We start from the raw sequence: 18,694 nt of genomic DNA, 5'->3' as shown, positions 1-18,694 counted from the left end.
GAGTTATTTGTGTCTGTGCAAAAATACAAAAAAAAAAAATATATATATATATATATATATATATATATATATATATATATTTATCTGTTGTGGCTTAAATAGGGGTCAACGAATTATCGCCCGGCCGATTATCAGGTCGATATTTGGCATTTTGCCTATTATTTTCATGCATATCATATTAATCAAGGCCAATACAATTAATTAATGAAAAATTGTGCGTATTACACTCAGCCAACACCAGGGAAGGCAGTACATGCAAAGAAAATGTCAGCATGGGTGGGGCTTTTACTTTGTAAAACTTCAGGAAGCTATTTTTATTCATATATTTTTTTTAATTTATAAAAGAAAAAGTTGCTGGGAACTTGCTGTACATGATTTTGAATGTTTCAACATTTGCTAAAGGCATTTAAACAAAGATTTTTGGAGTTTGTTGTATTCAAAATTCTAAATTTCTACAGAAATATTTTCATTTTTATTGAAATGGAAATTGGTTCCAAATATTTGTTATGTGCCTCATAAACTACTAATAATCAGTACTGGTATTAGCCCTGAAAAACCAATATCGGTCGCCCCCTACTAATAAATGAAGCTGTTGAACTGTTGTATTTAAGAAATATCACACTCAAGGTCGTGCTGTTGGACTGAATATCATCATGGCTGTAATTATCTTTGTTGTGCCAACAACTGAATCACGGCCGTGAAGATATACAGCACAGTACTCCCTCTCCTGTTTTATTGCTCAAATATATTAAGTTACAACCTCAGGAGAAACTGTGCTTTCAGAAAATATTTACACTCTTCTTTTGGGTAAAAGTTTCTGTGTTGCAGCCTTTTGCCAAAATCATTTCATATTTTCCTCCATCAGTGCACTCAGAGCACCATGAAGACATAAAAAAAAGATTTTAAATATCACCTTGGCTTAAGTACTCAGACCATTTGCTATGACAAACTGTAAAATTATTTAAAAAGCTGATAACATTAGGTTTTTAAAATGACAGCTAATAAAATGATTAAAAACAAACTATGCAAACATATTCTCGGTCATTTACAGCTTGAAAAACAATACAATACACACTGAAAGACTCTTCTAGGATATTTAAAAATATGATTCTTTACCCTATAAAGAGAAAATTGCTTTACCTGCTATCCCCGAATGAGATCCCAGTTAATTGTATCTACTGTTTATTTATGTTTTTTATTCTTACTCTAACCTTAAAGCAATATTATTATGCCTACTGTAATATGTGAAATATGACCAGGCTGATTGTTGTTGAGATTTCTCTGTAGTTTCTATGTACTGTATGTTTTTGTTTTTTGAAAACTACTATTACACTCACTGTCATTTACAAGTGCTTTAACATTGTCAATTTGTGTGTAAAAAATCAATCAACAATGGTAATTATTTTTTTTAATGCAAACCTCAAAAATGTGAATTAATATTTTAACACCTTTTGAATTCTATATAATCTATCTATAAAATTTCTCCTGGAGGTTCGTTTGATCTGCCAAACATCAGCAGACTGACTCAGGCGGGTGGAGTTAGTGCTTTTATTTATCAATGAAAAGCCTTTTTTTAATTATTCATGACACTGAAACAATTATCACTGAAACATATTTACAGTTCAACATCATCGACCCCCGTCTGTTTTCCTGCGTCAGTAAAGTGCAGCTCGTTCTTCACCTGGTTTCGTCAAGAAAACAACCTCCCAAAAAAAACATAAAAAATGAAATCACCTTCAGTAACGGATGATTTAGGGATTTCAGAAACGTCTTCACCATGTTGTTGTCCCTATAGAAGCCTGTGACCTCTGACCTTTAATATCCCTACACGTCATGTTTATAGATGCTGGAACTGAAGCTTATTGTTGTTTTTTTTAACAGATAATCAGCGTGGCTCACTCTGGATAAAACAAAAAAAAATTAATGAATAAAACCTGTGAGAAACAGAAAAGGCCTCAAACAAATGACACAGAAACATTTTGTATTAAAGCGCTGATAAATATTGCGACATCAGGAGAAACACAGCTGATTATTTGGCAGACAGTTTGTGTTAATATGTTTTCTGTATGAATAAAACACGCCAGCTTAGCAGAGAAGACAATAGTCGAGCCAGAACCTTTTTCTTTCAGTTTTCAAAAAGTATCGACGAGTCAACAAATATGTTTGATCAGATTTGTGCTTGTGTTTAACTTTTCCAAACGTCAGACCTGCGTTTCAGTCTTATCAAAGCGAGGAAGGAGAGCGAAGCATCTTTGGCTCTTTTGTGGGCTTCAGTATAAACAGTATATGATTCTCATTAACGAGCGCTATTTTCATGCAGATATTCATTTTGTTAGAGGCTGAAGTTGCTGTCATCTAATTCTGGAATAAATATCTTCTTAGGAAAAGGATTCAAAATTTTCATTTCTTTAGTTTCACACCTTTAAGACCTTCTCATGGCAGCTCTGGTGGCTCCGGTCCTGACAACATGCTAATGCACACCGCATACAAACGACATGACATCTATCAGATGCTCAACAAAGCAGGGTTAATGATACTTTATGTTTCTCTACAATTACCTCAACAAATACAGAAATACAAAAAAAGGTGAATTATGAAACAAAGTTAATATTGGCACTGAAAGTCTTTATATGGAGGATGGGGTCAAAATATTTCGACTGTGGCTGAAGTAGAGCTGACAGAATTTGTCGTGCTATGATTAAAGGGAAAAGAGGTGCTGAAATTTTAGTGATCATCATTTTAAATATTGTGTTTTTGCATATTACTGCAAATATCTATATATCAGTGTTTCCAAGTCATTACAGACTGAGTGGGGGATGATTTCATGATTTCCAGGTCAAAATTGTATCATTTTGTTTGTTGAAAGTGTTGGCAAAGATCTAAAAGAAAGAGAAGAAAGAGGTTCTTTTATCCAAAATTTGAACCACTTTTTAACCAAAGACTTGAAAATATTTTGACCTGCAAATTAACAAGCCCGTGCTGACCAGATGACGTCATGGACCTCTGAATACGTTTCTATTCACCTTCCATGCAGTCGCCGCCTACAGTTCATTTTAAATCAGTGTGGACGTACGGCTGCTTTACTCCTCAATGATAACATCAATTTTCATCACAGTTAAAGTGGCTATGATGTTCACTGCAATGTAAGGCTGCAAATGACAAATATCGATTAATCTAATGATCATTTTTCGATTAACTGTTCTTTACAACATCTAAAAAACAGTCAGAAAATACCCAGAAAACAATTCTCACCTGTGAGAAGCTGGAACCATTACATCAGTGGCATTTCTGCTTAGAAATTACTTACTTGATTAATTTATTATTTAAATAGTTGCATTAATTTTCTGTTGATCAACTAATTGATTAATCTACTAATTGCTGAAGCTCTACTGCGATGGAAATTCGGCATGTTTTAAGGCTTCACAAGTGGATTTTCATTCGGTCACGACAAATGAGTGAAAACCAGCAACTGAAAGATTATTAGGGTTGGGCGATTGGACAAACATCGGCTATCGGCAATAAACTGAATATATTGCCAGTTTTTTGGGGCTATTTTTGTCATGTTATTTTGCTAATTTAACGGTTTGCCTCTGAAAAGCAAGTCGGAGCCGCCGCTGCTCAGTGGGGAAAAACAGCACGTGGAGACGATAAATGTTATCATCGAACTCTCTGAATTGAGGGTTTAATTTTGACCAAAGCAGAGTTGGTGATTGTTGGAACGTTCGAAAAACTTTTTCGTGTCTTTTTGTGTTTAAGGATGAGTTAACAAGGCAATTAATTTGGCTTTTCTTAGTTTGGTGAAAGAGAGAAACTTGAATTCAAACGGCTCTATTTTTCTGTGTAATAATGAAAGTAGGTGTGAGATGCGCACACACACCTACACAAATATATCAGCAATTGTCGATGGGTTTGGGTCTGATGGGGTTCAGAAGAAAAATCGCCCAACCCTAAAGATTTTTTTATTTTTAATCAAAAACACTGTAGGATGTTTTAAAAAGTGGTCAGCTAATGAACACATCACAACAGGAAGGACTCTTCAAAATAAGACTCTTTGCTCCCTTTTTCTATTTGTTTTTCTCGCTCTTTAACCAACAACACTGAGGCGTCCAATGAATCTTTCCAAATCTGACTTTATCTTCAGATCCTGGTTCATTATTCCGTACGTTGTTTTGCTTTAAATCCTCTGTCGTTGCTGTTAAGTTTTTCTATGAAATAAACATAATAAACAGAAACTTACAGGTTAGATCTATATTTGCATCCTTTTCTGGAGAGTGGAGCCGGTCGGTAAAAAAAGCAGCGTTTTTAACACACAGAAAAAAAAAACACACAAGTCTGTGACAAGACTTTGCCTCTCATTCTCCCCTCCCCCTCGTTATAGTGAGGGTGCGTTCAGTTTATCCTCCGTTCTCAGAATGACAGGCTCCAACGGAAACTTCAGAGTCCAGCGAGAGAGGGAGCGCATGTTTTCCTGTCTCATGCAGCCCGGGCAGGCGGGTGGAGTTCCCCTTCTCTGATTCCTGAGCTGTAGCTTTGACAGTACCAGCTGGGACTCGCCTGGGTAGTGAAACATGCGTCCTCGGTTGTCTTTGTTAGGCTTCAGACTCGCCCCTTTTCTTCCCCTCCTCTCCAGCGTCGCTGTCCTCTGATTGGCTGTTGCTAAGCACCAGGAATTGTCCGTCAGCGGCAGGCGGGTTAGCAGGGCGACTCGAGGCGGCGATCAAACGGCTCTGCTCCTCCAGATCCTGGAGTTAAAACGAAGACAAAGAAGTTTAATGTTAAGGATCCCAACATTTGGTTCTTTAAAAAAAAAAAAGGGACAAGGGATGTGCAATAAAATCGCCACGTTATCGTTAAAATGAAATATCGGCATACATGCTGATTGCTTCAAATATCACAAACCGACATTTTTATTTATTCATTTTCTTGACAAAGTGAGCATATAGAAAACATCAAAACTAAGTCGAAGTATTTTTCATATTTTGCACAATGAAGTCCCTACATTAAAAAGCATTGTATTTCATGTCGCCATCTGCTGGTGGGCCGTGACTTTAAAAGCATGCATAATATTATGTTAATTCCACTGCAGAAGAGACATGATGATCACTACAATTAGGTGGAAAAATAGCTGAAATATTAATTTTTGTATCAGTTATTGGCCAAATAAGTTGTTATATATTGGCATATCGGCTATGGCAAAAAATCCAATATCATGCATCTCTATAAAGGACATATGACTTTGTGCTGTGTGTGTAGCGAGATAATGGTGTCAGTTTTATTATTTGTAGGATGAACTTTTTTAAAAGCCTGTGAGTGCAGAATGAGTGAGCAAAGATTTGAGACAGTTTTACCTAATTGTTTTATAGAAAGAGAAAAGACACGGATTTTGAAGTAAAATTACTCAGCATATTTGGCAAATAACAAGTGATAAATGATCAATTAAAACTGGGATAAGGTGAAACCTGGATAAATACATTTTTCACTGGGTCTTTGAAGTGTGGGGTATAAGGTTAAAGGTCACCTTCTCAATCTGTCTCTGCTTGCTGAGTTCTTCCTGCTGTTTCTCTTTGGCCTTGTCGTGCTCCTTCCTCTTCTCCACCGCCTTACGGTCCTGCACAACAATAAGACAACATGTCAATAAGACAACAAAAATAATTCACCTCGACAACAACAACAAAACTTAAGTGAGCTTGCGTTCGTTTCAGAGTGATGAGGTTTGAGATCAGTCTCACCATCTCAGAGTGGAAGGCTATCTGCTTGGCCAGACCGATGCTGTCGCAGATCTGAAACACACGAAGAAGACACAAAAGGTCAGACAGACGGGCAAACAGAGTGCTGGACAGTGACACTAACAGACGGACAGACGGACGACCTTCTCTCCATCGTTGTTAGACTCGAAGATGTAGCAGACGGCTCGGCTTTCGCCCCGCCCGCCCGGCGTCTGCAAAACGAACCCAAACAGCCTCTTGTTGTCCTGATGGGACGAACACTGAATGACACTGGAGAGAGGGAACTGCAAAAGAGACAGAAGGAGGACACAGAGACGATAAGTCATCAGAAATGTGTCTGAGACTCAAACTATCTGAGCAGAGAAACGCAGATCATCTCACCCTGAGTCGAGTGACCTGTGTCTGAGGATCAATGAGCCTGAAACAAAAAACATCAGCAAAAAAATGGTTTTTACTGCACAGAAAAAAATTCTCTTCAAAATAAAAATGGTTATTAATATCCTCTTTCTATCTGTGTTATGTTGATTTTTGCCCTATACTACTGGCAACATTTGCAAAAGCAAAAATAATATTTATAGGGAAAAATCTCCCCAGTCAGAAGTATTTTTTATGTTTTACTTTTACACTTTAAATCATTTTTGATGGCAATTTATACACATCTAGTGATGCTTTTTTTTTTAAAAAATTATTATTTTTTGAAATTGCTGCACATATGCTTCAAGTATTTAGTTTCCTCTTGTTGACAAAATCAGCAGATTGGCATCAGATTGGTTTGGAAACAGAGACGTCTTTTGCCACCACACATTTTCCACCAAAATATCAACAACTTGCTCCGCGCTGCTGGTTCTGAATAAGTATATGTGGTTCATACTTGAGGCAGTCGCAGGTGACCAGCAGGTGTGACTCGGTCATCCTGAAGATGTTGTGGATGGCTCGGGCTGCCAGGATTTGCCTCATGGTCTCAGAGATGACGTCTGCTGACTCAGCAGTCCTCACCTCCATGGAGCCCAGGAAGCGAACTATGAAGAGCTGGTGGAGGATCGAGTCTGTACAACAGACACGGGGAGGAAATTTAAAAAACAAATACATCCTTAATCCACAATGTGGGAGACACGCAGGGTGTTTTTATTGAAACAATGAGCTGCTTTGTTATCTGAGGGTATGAAGTTAACCAAAAATTTACAAAACAAAAAAACAACAACCAGGAAATCCTCAACCATAAAGTGTTTAAAAATTATTTATGGTGTTTTGAAGTAGGGGTCAAGCTATATTGTTTTTTTAGGGCCAATACCGTGACTTATTAGTAGTTATTGAGACCGATAACTGATATTTGGAACTGATATGCTTTTACAATAAAAATGAAAATATTTCTGTCAATACTTAGAAGTTGGTATATAACAAAACTTTGCCTTTAGCAAATGTTTAATCAAAACTGAAACTTCCAACATCGAATATAAGTTCCCTGCAACTTTTTTAAAATAAAGTTCAGTGAAAAATTAAAATAAAGAAATGAAAAAATAAAGAAAGCTCTCTGAGGTTTTATAACATAAAAGTTCCTCCCATGCTGACACTTTCTTTGCATGTACTGCATTGAAATAAAATGCAGACACAGATAACTGGCCAAACTGGCCGATAATCGGCGAGGTTGGTAATCTTCCAACCCCTCGTTTGAAAACACTTTAGATAAAACACAACTCTCACATTTGTAAAGTTTGTCCAAAGATACTACCTTTAAATTTTGGACTGTCTACAACAGGTCATGCAACACTGTGGGAACATTGACTAAAATGAAGTTTTAATCATTAAATTCTTCTTTGGTGGCCAAAAATATAATAGACTGATTCCAAACCTTTGAACAATAATATATGTTTGTGATGGTCAAATGTTTGCAATGCTGCCTCCTGTGGCTGGTTTAGGAAATAACACCAACTACAACCTCCAACTGTAATTACAGTGGATGTTTTCTGCTGTCTGTAGCACTGGAGCCAGTCAAGGTTTGGTACGAGAGGATTAAGCAAAGACGGCACCACACTCAAATACTTACTTAGACATTTTCATTAAGACAAAATAGTGACAAAATTGGAACAACCTTCTGCAACAGAAATCACAATTAAAGCTAGTTTTAGAATTGAATAATCTGAAATACTGATAACAAGACGGAAAAAGGAGCAGAAAGAGTTTACCTTCACTTCCATCGTCTGATGTGCTGTCTCCTGACTCTCCGAATGGATTACTCCTTCTGTGGACCAACACACACACACACACGCACGCATGCCCACACACACACACACACACACACACACACACACACACACACACTTGAGCACCAACCAGCAGCTACCACACTAACACCTGACAGAGAATTAAATAATCATAATAAATATTCATTTAAAATAATTTGGGTGGACTGACACACACACACACACACACACACACACACACACACACACACGTGCGCGCGCCTACCTGCCAGACTGTGCTGCCGTCTTGCTCTGTGCTGAATTCTCCTCACTGACGGGGGAAATGATGTCAAACTGGATGGGTGTTTCCGGGGCAACCAGCGCGTCCAATGAGAGCACAGAGAGGGCAGGCGACGGCTCGGAGCCCACAGAGCTGATGCTGCTCGCTCGGCCCGTACGCCCTTTACTGGAATGGAGAGAGAGAGACTGATGGTCTTACTGGTGGAGTTTTTCCACAGAAATCTGATTGGCCAACGGTGTCCGTCTTTATTATATCTGGCACCTGACTGGTTATGAGGTTGACAGTCAATTATCTGCTTGTCATGTGGAGTAAAAACACTAGTGGTTTTTGAATGACAAACACACACACACACCTGCTGGGTCTCATGCTCTCGTGTCTCTGTTGAAAGGACGGCGATGGCGTCACGGCTTCAAGAGCTGATTGGTTCACTCTGGCTGCCAGTTCCTGCCAATAGGAAAGGATTTTTTTAACACATGAAGTTAAATGGCTTTTCAGCAACATTCTCACAGGCCTTTTTTGTACAGTGTCTAAATATTTTTATTTTCAGTGTACAGTGTTTCCCACACACTGACTTATTTGTTGCGGCCCTCAACAATATCAATGCCATGTATTGACTATTTAATATTTATAATGGGTAAAATCTTATTTCATGTTAGAGCTGCACACAGCCTATTGATTCACTTCCCCCCTCCTTGGCCTGCTCTCCTTCTGTTTATCCTGATGAGACAGGAATTATCATGTTATTGAGTTTTTCCGATTTGTGCCCTTTTAATGTTGTACCGTTATGTGTACGTGTAAGTTTTCTGGCCAAAAGTATGCGGACACCAGAACATTCCAGCCATATGAGACTTTAGTCGTAACTTCTCTCATTGCTTGTCATCTTTCAACTGTCATCTGCTGCTTGCAGCTGCATTTTAGCAAATATACATACAAACTTTGCCCTCAGTTAATAGTCTCTAATGCACTAATCAGACCTGTTAGCTGGTCACGTTATTATAGTTTATAGTTATGATGACTTGTGGTTCTGCAGTTATGGTGATGTCGGGCCATAAGATTTTTCTGTGAGTGGCCGACTGTTTGATTTTAAGTTAGTGAACAAATCAAAAGTGACTAGGTGGTCAGAAACCAAGTAAAGCAAAAAATAAAGATAGAAACCAAAAGCAGCACTGTGATCTGAGAGCAGGTAAATGCAGGTTAGAGAGGTGAAATAGGACACAGACCTCGGCGTTCTCGCTCAGGTAGATCCGTTTGGAGATGTTGTTGATGGTAGAGATCCACTGCAGGAGGAAGCAGCAGAGAAGACGGCGTGAGGAGACAATAGAGCGGCTGACAGTCGACACAGAACAGGTCACGTGAAAGAGAAACATCTTACCTCCTCGCAGTCCTTCCTGCTCTCAGACTGCAGCGTCACCACTCTGGCAGAACACAAAACGAAAGAAAAGTTTTAAAAAGTGGCATATCATGAATGTGAAAACTTAAAAAAGAGAGAGTTATGTTGTTTCATGAAATAAAAAGCATGAGCCCTCTCACTTCTTGCCATCGAAGGAAGTGACCTGGAAACAGAAGCGGCGGTCATCGCAGTCCACCGCCATGACGGAGCAGTTGTCGAGGTCTGTGACCAGCCCGCCCGCCACCTCGCCCCGGCCCTGCTGCATCAGATTACCGCCCTGCGTGAAGAAGTACTGACGCTCCCAGGAAGACGACACCAGCCCCGTCTTACTGAGGGACACACAGAAGAGCTACTTTAACTCCTCAGAGGACAACACAAAAAACAAGTTAAGTTTAAAGATCGTAATTCTCAATTTATTTTCAACTTTAACGTTTCACGCCTATACTGGCACAACAGTAGTACTGCATTCATTAAAGGAGAATTATACATTTTTACATCTTGGGTTTGATTTTCAGTTTTCTCTGCCCTCTCGATTAGTTATAACACCTCTGCACACGCCAAGTTAATATCTGAGATCTGGAACATGAAAATTACTAAAAAAGAAACACAAGCAGTCAGACCATGAGTTTATTCTGATTATTGAAACAGTTTTATCTTTAAATCAAACTGAAAGCGAGTGCACTTGAAATGCTTTTTTAATTATTCAGAATACAGGATGTGGTTGTGTGCACACGGCTTCAGACAAGATAAGACGGGTCAGAGTCAAAGCACAAAGAGAGTCAACTGTGATGTTTACAGCGGATATTTGGGGTAAAGATTTTACCATTTTCTTTTCTCAATAAGGTTGATAAAACCCTGTCCTATTGTCCGACTGCTTGTATTTCTTGACCCATCCGACATTGTTTTAATGTCACTTTGTTCACAGTTGTTGTTATTGCTAATAAACTGATCAACAAAACAAAGAAAATAAGATTCAAGTTGTCATAAATTGGATTTATCCTTCAAATATGTTTCGTGTTGGATTTGAAATTTTGGCATCCACCAGTGGAGGCATGAAATGTTTTTTACGGACTGTTTAATTTCTTTATGACCATCAAATTATATCAATGATTGATCAGATTACGATTCTATACACACGCGCTTTAATGTGAATGAAGTCATACTCTGTGATTTTGTGTCTCAAATAAATTGATTGAATCGACTGATTTACAAATTAACAGTAATAAAATGTGTGTGTGTGTGTGTGTGTGTGTGTGTGTGTGTGTGTGTGTGTGTGTGTGTCTTACTTGCGGATGTACAGGTAACCCTGTTTCCTGGTCAGGTTGCGACAGACAGGTGAGTGGGCGGGGTCAGGGTCACAAGGTGCATACAGTGGGTCACATGATCTCTCCATCTCCTGGATGGTTTGTTGCATCTGTCCGACCTCCTCCTCCATCTCCCGACGCACACTTTACACACACACACACACACACACACACACAGAGAATTTGAATTGTCCCCTCACAGTTGTGATATTGCTATTATGTTTCCATCCATTTGCTGTTCCAACAAAACCACAAGACCTTTAAAACTAAGTTAAAGTAGATGAAACAGTATTTGGGACCTTGAATGTAAACAAACAAAAGAATTAAGAAATAATGCACTCATGGGAGGGCAGGACTCTGCGATAGTGCTCTTACTTTTGGACACTGGTTCCTATGGTTCCCAGGAAGTCCTCCCACTGCTGGGTGAGATTTTCTGATCCCAGCTTAAAGAAACTGATCTGTGTGGAGCAAATAAACACATAAACAAACACATAAACAAAAAAGAGCAAAACTCAGCAGCAGGTTTAGGAAAGCTTCTGACTACTTCACAGTGGTCTAACGTTTTTTATATATATACACACATACCTGGGCCTGCATGTAGCCCAGCAGCGGCTCCAGCAGAGCCGTCTTCTTCTTGTACTGCAGAGTGTTGAGCGAGCAGAAGTAGTGCATCATGGTCTGGTGCTGTTTCTTGCGGGAGGTGTAGACGTCCTCCACGGCCTCCGCCCGCAACTGCAACACACCAGACGTTACTCTGATTCCAGTATCAAAGTAATATCACATACTGGGATAACATCCTACACTTTGTGGCTGATATAAAGGGACGTTTTAAGACACTCTGCCAGGAAATTATATAGACGTTATGGACTCTTGAATAAAGAATTAACATTTTAGTATTGGAGCACTGAGTGATAAACCTGATGTGTTTCTCACCTTGTCATTGTCCCTCTTTTTGGACAGGCGGCTGTATCTGTTAATGGCTACATCATGATCTGCAGACAGAAACAGGAAGGTAAGACTTTTTGATGCTAAGAAATATTTGATCTTTTCTGTTTGCCAACATTAACACGTTAGAAAAGAACATAAAGCAGTAAGTCAAATCAAGACAGAGATAATCTGCCAGTAACCTTTTAAAACAGGGTGTAATTTTCCTTTAAGCATAGCTAAACGTGCATGTGGAGCCAGAGGAGTCATGCTGCACATTTTGTTCCTCTAGATTAGGGGTTAATTTTCACTTTGATGCATCAAACTGTGACCAAGTGTGTCGGAGCAGCTGTATATTCTTCACTTATCTTCTGTCAGATTAAGACCAATTGTGCTCCACACACACACAAATAAATACAGATAAATATGTGTTCAAGAACAACATCAAATGGTTAATTGTTTTAAGTAATTAGGAAATAAAAGTAAAACATTTGTATGTTTCGGCTTCTCCAATGTGATTATTTGCAGCTTTTTTTTTTCTTAGATTATTATAAACAGTTGACACATTATAGGCAAGTGACCAATCCTTAGCCTCTGTAGTTATAGACATTTATTATTCTCAAAGGAAAATTATAAATTGATTAGGAATAATAATTATAGTATTGAGTAGCAACACTAACTTACCATCACTGGATATTTGGAAGACTTCTTTCAGAGTGAGGATCTCTGCAGAGAGACAGAAAGAACTTTAAAATATGATGCAAGGAATATTTTTGCTGTTAGAATAAATGTATTTTTTGTCTGGCTCAGATTTCCCAGTTTAGGTCCTTTAGTAACACTGAGGAGAAATCTTATATTTAGACACCAGAGTGCTTCCAGTTCTGTGGGAACAGTCAATTTGGGGAAGACTTTTTCTGTTTCAGCATGACGTTGGCCCCGTGCACAAAGTTAGGTACTTAAAGAAACAGGTTTTGCCGGTCTGGTGTTTAAGAACGTGAGTGGTCATTTAACACCTTTGAGGTGAACTGAAAAATTAACTGTGCGCCAGTGATGTGTGTGCTTTCTGAACACTGAAACCATCGTCAGTTTTTCTTTTTAGTTTTGGTGTTGTTGTATTTGATATCAGAAATAGACGTATGGCAGGTCACTACACAATTAGGCCCACTCTCCTCCATCCACTCAGGCACACCCTACACAACCAACCTCCACCCAGTGATGTGAGTTATTAAAGAAAAAATTAAAAATAGAAATGTATAAATATATAATAATAATAATAATAATAATAATAATAATAATAATAATAATAATAATTAATAATAATAAAACAGTCATTTGATAAGAGGAAAAATAAACACTTAAAAAAGTATGAGAAAAGCAGAAAAAAACAGTTTTTAAAGATTTACATGATTTGATTGACATTTTAACAATAAATAAGTTGTGCCATATTACATCACAATTTGCACTGGAGATCTAAATATTATTGTACATGGCCATAAAGAACAAATACATAATAACACACATTATGAACCAATAGTACTTAAGGTCACCCTTCTTGCCATGACATCTAGATGTGGGTGCCATATTTTAAAAAAATCCAGACTCTAATCTGACGAATCTGTCAGAACCAGTTTTGGTTCTTTGAGCCTGAGGTGTGGAGGGTCAGGTGATTAAAGCGCTGCATGTGTTTCCTACCCTTCAGATCTCTCTCTTTAAACTGAGTGATGGGAAACATCATGGCATCTGCAAGCTGGGTGGACAAGACGGCGTGACAGGAACTCAACTGCAAACAGAGCGAGAGGAAGTTGTGTTATCACATCAGGTAAAATCTGCCTGTGTGGCACATCCTGGAAAGATGAAAGACAACGATAAAGCAGCAGCAGACAGAGCTCTGGTGTGTTTGTATTCTCTCTCACCTCATCGATGACTTTTGCAAACTGCTGCAAGGTGGAGCTCATCACCTCATCATCGCCTCCCAGAGGAAAACGCTGCAGACGACAGCATCAACACAGAGAAATGTATCATCCGTCGTCCTCTAATCGGAAGGTCAGTGGCTAAATCCCTGGCTTCTCCAGGCAACATGTCAAAGTATCCCTGCCTACACTGAATACTGAACCCCAAATTGCTCCCGATGCTGCGTCACTGTAGTGTTGAGTGCGTGCGTGTATGGTTACCGAGTAGCAGGTACAGTAGCCTTGGCCACCAGTGTGTGAATGTGAGACTGGAAAAGCACAATACAACTGCAGTCCATTTACCATATATTACATAGACTGATGACAGTGAGGAGAAATGTGTCGCTTTAGCAGCAAATAGGATTCAGTTTCACAGCAGAGGAATAGAGAGCCGGTCCCTCCCCTTTAATGTCCCTCATGGGACATCTATCAGAAAAAATATGTATGGTAGTCAAGAGCAAGGGACAAATACATGTCATTGACAAAAATACATACTTTTTTTTCCGAGATAAGGTCCCATAATGGGGAGGGAATTCACCTCTCAGTATGTAAATGTTGGTCATTAGGGATGTTAATAATAAAACATTGAACTGTTAACTGTCAATAAGAATTTTGGCAGTTAAACAAGTTTGTATATCCCCGGCATAGCGACCAGTGTTTGTTGCTTTTGTTTTAGGGTTGGTAGATGGTATCTATTATGATATATATATATATATATATATACAGAACATATGATAGATAACAAAGACAAACTTTGAACCAGCAATTATTTGTTTTATTTTATGCCAGTAATGTCTTGTAAAATGCATCATATCATGATTTGCATCTGATGTAATTGTAATTTATAAATAGTTACATAGGATGCAGATTATGAAACGATGTATTTTACGAGACATTATTGGCGTAAAATAAAACAAATATTTGCTGGTCTTAAGTTTTTCTTTGTTATATATAACACATGTCTGAGCCAGTAAGGAAGATTTAGAAAGCAACAGTGAGGTCAAAGAGGATGAAACGGGCAGCTCTGATTGTAAAGAAAGCGAGCGACAGGAAGGATAGAGGTAGAAACCTCAGTGGTGTTAACATCAGTGAAGCCCGCAGCTTCAGCGCCTGCTGCCAGAGAGACAGACCAAGAGCTACTGTTATACTTTATAGCATGTAATGTTATACAACAATCTGTGCCCAGTGTTTTAAAGCAGTCTGTTAAATTTTGTTGTGCATTTGAAAAGATAAATATCCTCACTATGAAAGATGTTAAAATTCGCCTGCAGTGTTGCAAGAAAAGGGGCTCACTCAGGCTTAGCTGCGAGGGGGCGTCACATGTTTGCATTACTGTGCTGATTACAAGGCTGATGTCTCTAGTTGTAGCGTGGAAGGACTCGTATTATGGAGGCTGGTGGCTAGTTTCATGAGGTTGATGACTTGGCCTACCTGTTTGTCGTACTCTTTCAGCAGTCTGGAGGTCAGGTGTGTTGCAGCACTGAGCTCATTCTGAGAGAAAAAATAGGACAGACACAGCTGGAGACACACTTATTCACATCCTGTATGCTCTCTATTCGAAGCCAGTGGCACTACACCTGTGAATGTGTGTGTGTGTGTGTGTGTGTGTGTGTGTACCTGTGCATCATAAATCCTCTGCATGGCCTGATAGAGCTGTGTGCAGTAGTTGGACATGGCCGCAGTGTCCTCCTCAAACACTCCCAGCAGAGAGCGAGTCTACATCCAACACACACAACAGGACGTGAAAATGAAGTCGGTGTTAATCATGTGACCGATCATACAACCACAGCAGGTAATGGGCTCATGTTTCCCTGCCAAAAAAACAGACCCACACCTATCTATGTAAATCCACATCTGTTACCTGTCCACACAGTACAATACTGTTGGCACGGTGCGTCTGGCCGTGCGTTTTGCATTTATTTTGCCAGCAAGCAAGAAGTCACACTGTCAGAAGTAACATAAAAAGACATTAGTTTATTACTGAGAGCTAAAATCTTATTCACGAACAGAAATCATCAAAGTCACCTCCTAATTTTTTTTTTATCTTTCCTCCTCTTCTCAAATTACTCAGTTTATTAATAGAGAAAAAGGATCAAGCTTTTGGAAAATTCTGCATTTTTTCCCTCTGAAGCCTCTGACTTAATATATGTTTTCATCTGTATGCTTGTACCCCTCTTTATCTTTTTTTTTAAAGTGCATTTTATCTTTTTTTTTCATATAAAATGTGGTAATACATGGTAATTTTGCCCCCCCCCCCCTCTAAAAAAATAAATAAATAAAACAGCACAGAACATCATTGATTGAGGGAGGCGGGGGAGCAACAATAACCAACAACAGAAATAAAATAAAATGTTATATGCACTGTGAGTATAGTAGGTAGCTAGGGGTTGACTGATATTGATTTTTAGGGGCCAATACTTGTACCTTTATTAGAACTTAACAAGACCAACAACCAGTATTTGGAACCAGTTTGCATTTGCAATAAAAATAACAAACTCCAACACAAAACTTTATTAAAATGCCTTTAACAAATGATGAAACAAAACTGAAATGTTCCACTTCATATATAGCTAGTTACCTACAACTTTTTAAAATAAAGTTGAGTGAAAATTTTAATAAAAAATGAATGAGTAAAAAGGTTCCTCCGGTGCTGACACTTTCTTTGCATGTATTGCAGACTGCCTTCCCTGGTCTTGGCTGAGAGTAATACGCACTTTTTCATGAATTAATTTTATCAGCAATCATTAAAATAAAATGCTGATACAGATAATCAACAAAATGCCAAATATTGGCCCAATAATCTGTCGACGCCCAGTATGTACAGTATGTACAGTGTAATTTGTTATCTGTTAAAATAGTGCAAATTGATAAATACTAAATTTCTATACATGGACTGGATGATAATGTACAGTATGCACATGATGTATACATGTATATGTACTGCAATATTTATATTGACAGTGGTAGGTGTTATGTACATACTAATAAGTGATGCATTTAATCTGTTAGATCATAATCTGTAATGGGAGTAGTGGATGTTTTGGTAAATCAGGGTTATTGACAGTTTGTGACGGCCTGTGCAAAGAAACTGACGTTTATCAATAACATAAAGCAGCAGGAGGACACTCTGCTGTTTGGCCAAAAGATTAACAGATACCAGTGGAAGCAGCGAGCCAAGAGGCTAAGGAAGTAGCCGGCTAACTAGTCATTTAACGAGTTTTTTGTCTGAGTAACCAGCGTTGTCTGTTGTTGACATTTTGACCTCCGGTCTTGACGGAGCTCCCCATCAGCTGATCGGTGCAGCCGCCACAGTCTGACGCCGATCCGCAGCTGGCAGGTCCCGTTACTGCGGTCTGACTGACAGCTTTGATTAGCTGGGCCGTTAGCGGTTAGCTGCTGCCTGAACTTGGCATCTCTCGGCTGGTTGTTGGCAAACACTGAGCCTACAAAGACAGTTAGCCTAGCCACAGAAACCGCTAACGTTAGCATGCTAGCTGAAGGCTCCAGGGAAGAGGACTGTTACCTGCGGACTGTCCTCCAGCGTCTCCTCTATCGGCAGCTTCTCTATCCCGGGCATGGCTGCGGCTGGCGCGGTGCTGATCGGTGCGAAACGACGGTCAAAACTCACAACAAATCAGTCCAGACAACTCCCACTCAAGATTTCTTTGCTACACGAATTCACAACACCCCAAACAGCTCCTCCCGGCTCCGCAGGTCCCGCCCTCCACGTGGGCTCTGATTGGTCAGAAAAGAATTCCACGAATTCGATTGGCTGTATTGTTTAAAGGGGAAACGGCGCCATGTTGGCTCTAACAAGGATCGCCCATGCTATGGAATAAGCACAACTAGAGCCATAATGGCGGCTCCTCTATAATACAGTATTTTGCGCAAGAAAAACACTCTACATTGATAATTTTGGTATTTTGTGGGATATAGACTATTATACACGTTCAGCATTTAAAAAGATAGATTGTAAGGACATCTGTGATTTTTTTGTATTGTATTTTTTTGGACATTTTCAACATCTATTATCACTAATAGAGTTCTATTGGGGTAAAATGTGCAAAGCTGACAGTGTTTTTTTTTTTCAAATATAATAGCATGTATAATTAATTAATGGTATGTATATTTTGATAATTTGGTATTTTGTGGTGCAATTTTCTTAGGCCATAAGAGCAGCTGGTCTATGTAGCCTACAGTAATTTGCATGAGAAAGGTGTTATATACAGCTTGTATATATATTTATACATTTGGTAATTTGTTTATGATACATATTCAGTGTTGTACAGATAGATTTTACAAGGTAGATTTGTTAGTTATTTGTAAAATCTAGTTAAAAAATTTGTAGTTGAAGGATAAATTGATTAGAATCACCAAGGGCCAGTAAGGACCTCAGCGATCATTGTTTAATATTTATTGTTTCTTTTGGGGGTCATTTTCAACATCCATTAACACCACTGCAAAAGATTTCCATGGGCAAAAAAGAACATAACAGATATGGGTTTTACAATATAGTAGTGTGTATATTTATTGATATTTTGGTATTTTGTGGCACCATTGTCATAGAGCCGTAATGCCGACCGGTATTCTGTAGTTTGCATGAGAAAAGTGCTATTTATAGCCATTATATTTATTGACATTAAGGACTTTTTTTTCCCTTTTTCAATAAAAAGATGTTAATTTATAATCATTAACAGAAGATATGTCTTGGCATGTGCTAACAATGTGACTGCTGTGTTTCATTTTAATACTGATTTATTTGATATGTTTATTTCTTTTCAGTAGTGATAATTGGGTGGAAAATATGTATATATATTGATACTCATATTGATATATTGATTTTGTTTTGCATCGTGTTGTATTGTTTAACTCTTGGTATAACCTATTTTATTCTTCTCTTTTGGTGAGGTCCCTAGAAAA

At 38.6% G+C, this 18,694-nt stretch overlaps 1 protein-coding gene across 1 annotated transcript; it reads right to left on the bottom strand.

Annotated features, from left to right (window-relative positions):
* Positions 1–1,534: 1,534 nt before the first annotated feature.
* On the bottom strand, positions 1,535–17,491 carry appl1 (adaptor protein, phosphotyrosine interacting with PH domain and leucine zipper 1). Its single transcript, XM_088069910.1, has 22 exons — positions 17,298–17,491; positions 15,392–15,490; positions 15,206–15,265; positions 13,739–13,810; positions 13,518–13,605; positions 12,510–12,551; positions 11,835–11,893; positions 11,487–11,633; positions 11,277–11,359; positions 10,884–11,045; positions 9,738–9,926; positions 9,580–9,622; positions 9,428–9,484; positions 8,560–8,651; positions 8,193–8,372; positions 7,910–7,965; positions 6,598–6,772; positions 6,108–6,144; positions 5,870–6,010; positions 5,730–5,780; positions 5,519–5,608; positions 1,535–4,742 (listed from the first exon to the last, which is right to left on the bottom strand). The coding sequence occupies exons 1-22, from the start codon at positions 17,349–17,351 to the stop codon at positions 4,590–4,592; spliced, it is 2,130 nt and encodes a 709-aa protein (XP_087926036.1). The 5' UTR covers positions 17,352–17,491; the 3' UTR covers positions 1,535–4,589.
* Between the last annotated feature and the right edge of the window lie 1,203 nt (positions 17,492–18,694).

The sequence above is a fragment of the Plectropomus leopardus genome, chromosome 2 (genome assembly GCF_026936395.1).
Source record: "Plectropomus leopardus strain MGB_pleo_1.0 chromosome 2, ASM2693639v1, whole genome shotgun sequence".
Classification (NCBI taxonomy): domain Eukaryota; kingdom Metazoa; phylum Chordata; class Actinopteri; order Perciformes; family Serranidae; genus Plectropomus; species Plectropomus leopardus.
The sequence above is the reverse complement of the archived record's forward strand: the minus strand, read 5'-3'. Positions and strand labels throughout refer to the sequence as shown.

Coding starts and splice junctions, on each gene's coding strand:
- appl1 (XM_088069910.1), bottom strand. CDS start 17,351: ATGCCCGGGATAGAGAAGCTGCCGATAGAGGAGACGCTGGAGGACAGT. Junction 15,491..17,297: donor CGCTGGAGGACAGTCCGCAG/GTAACAGTCCTC, acceptor TGTTGGATGTAG/ACTCGCTCTCTGCTGGGAGT. Junction 6,145..6,597: donor GTCACCTGCGACTGCCTCAA/GTATGAACCACA, acceptor TTTTTGTTTCAG/GCTCATTGATCCTCAGACAC.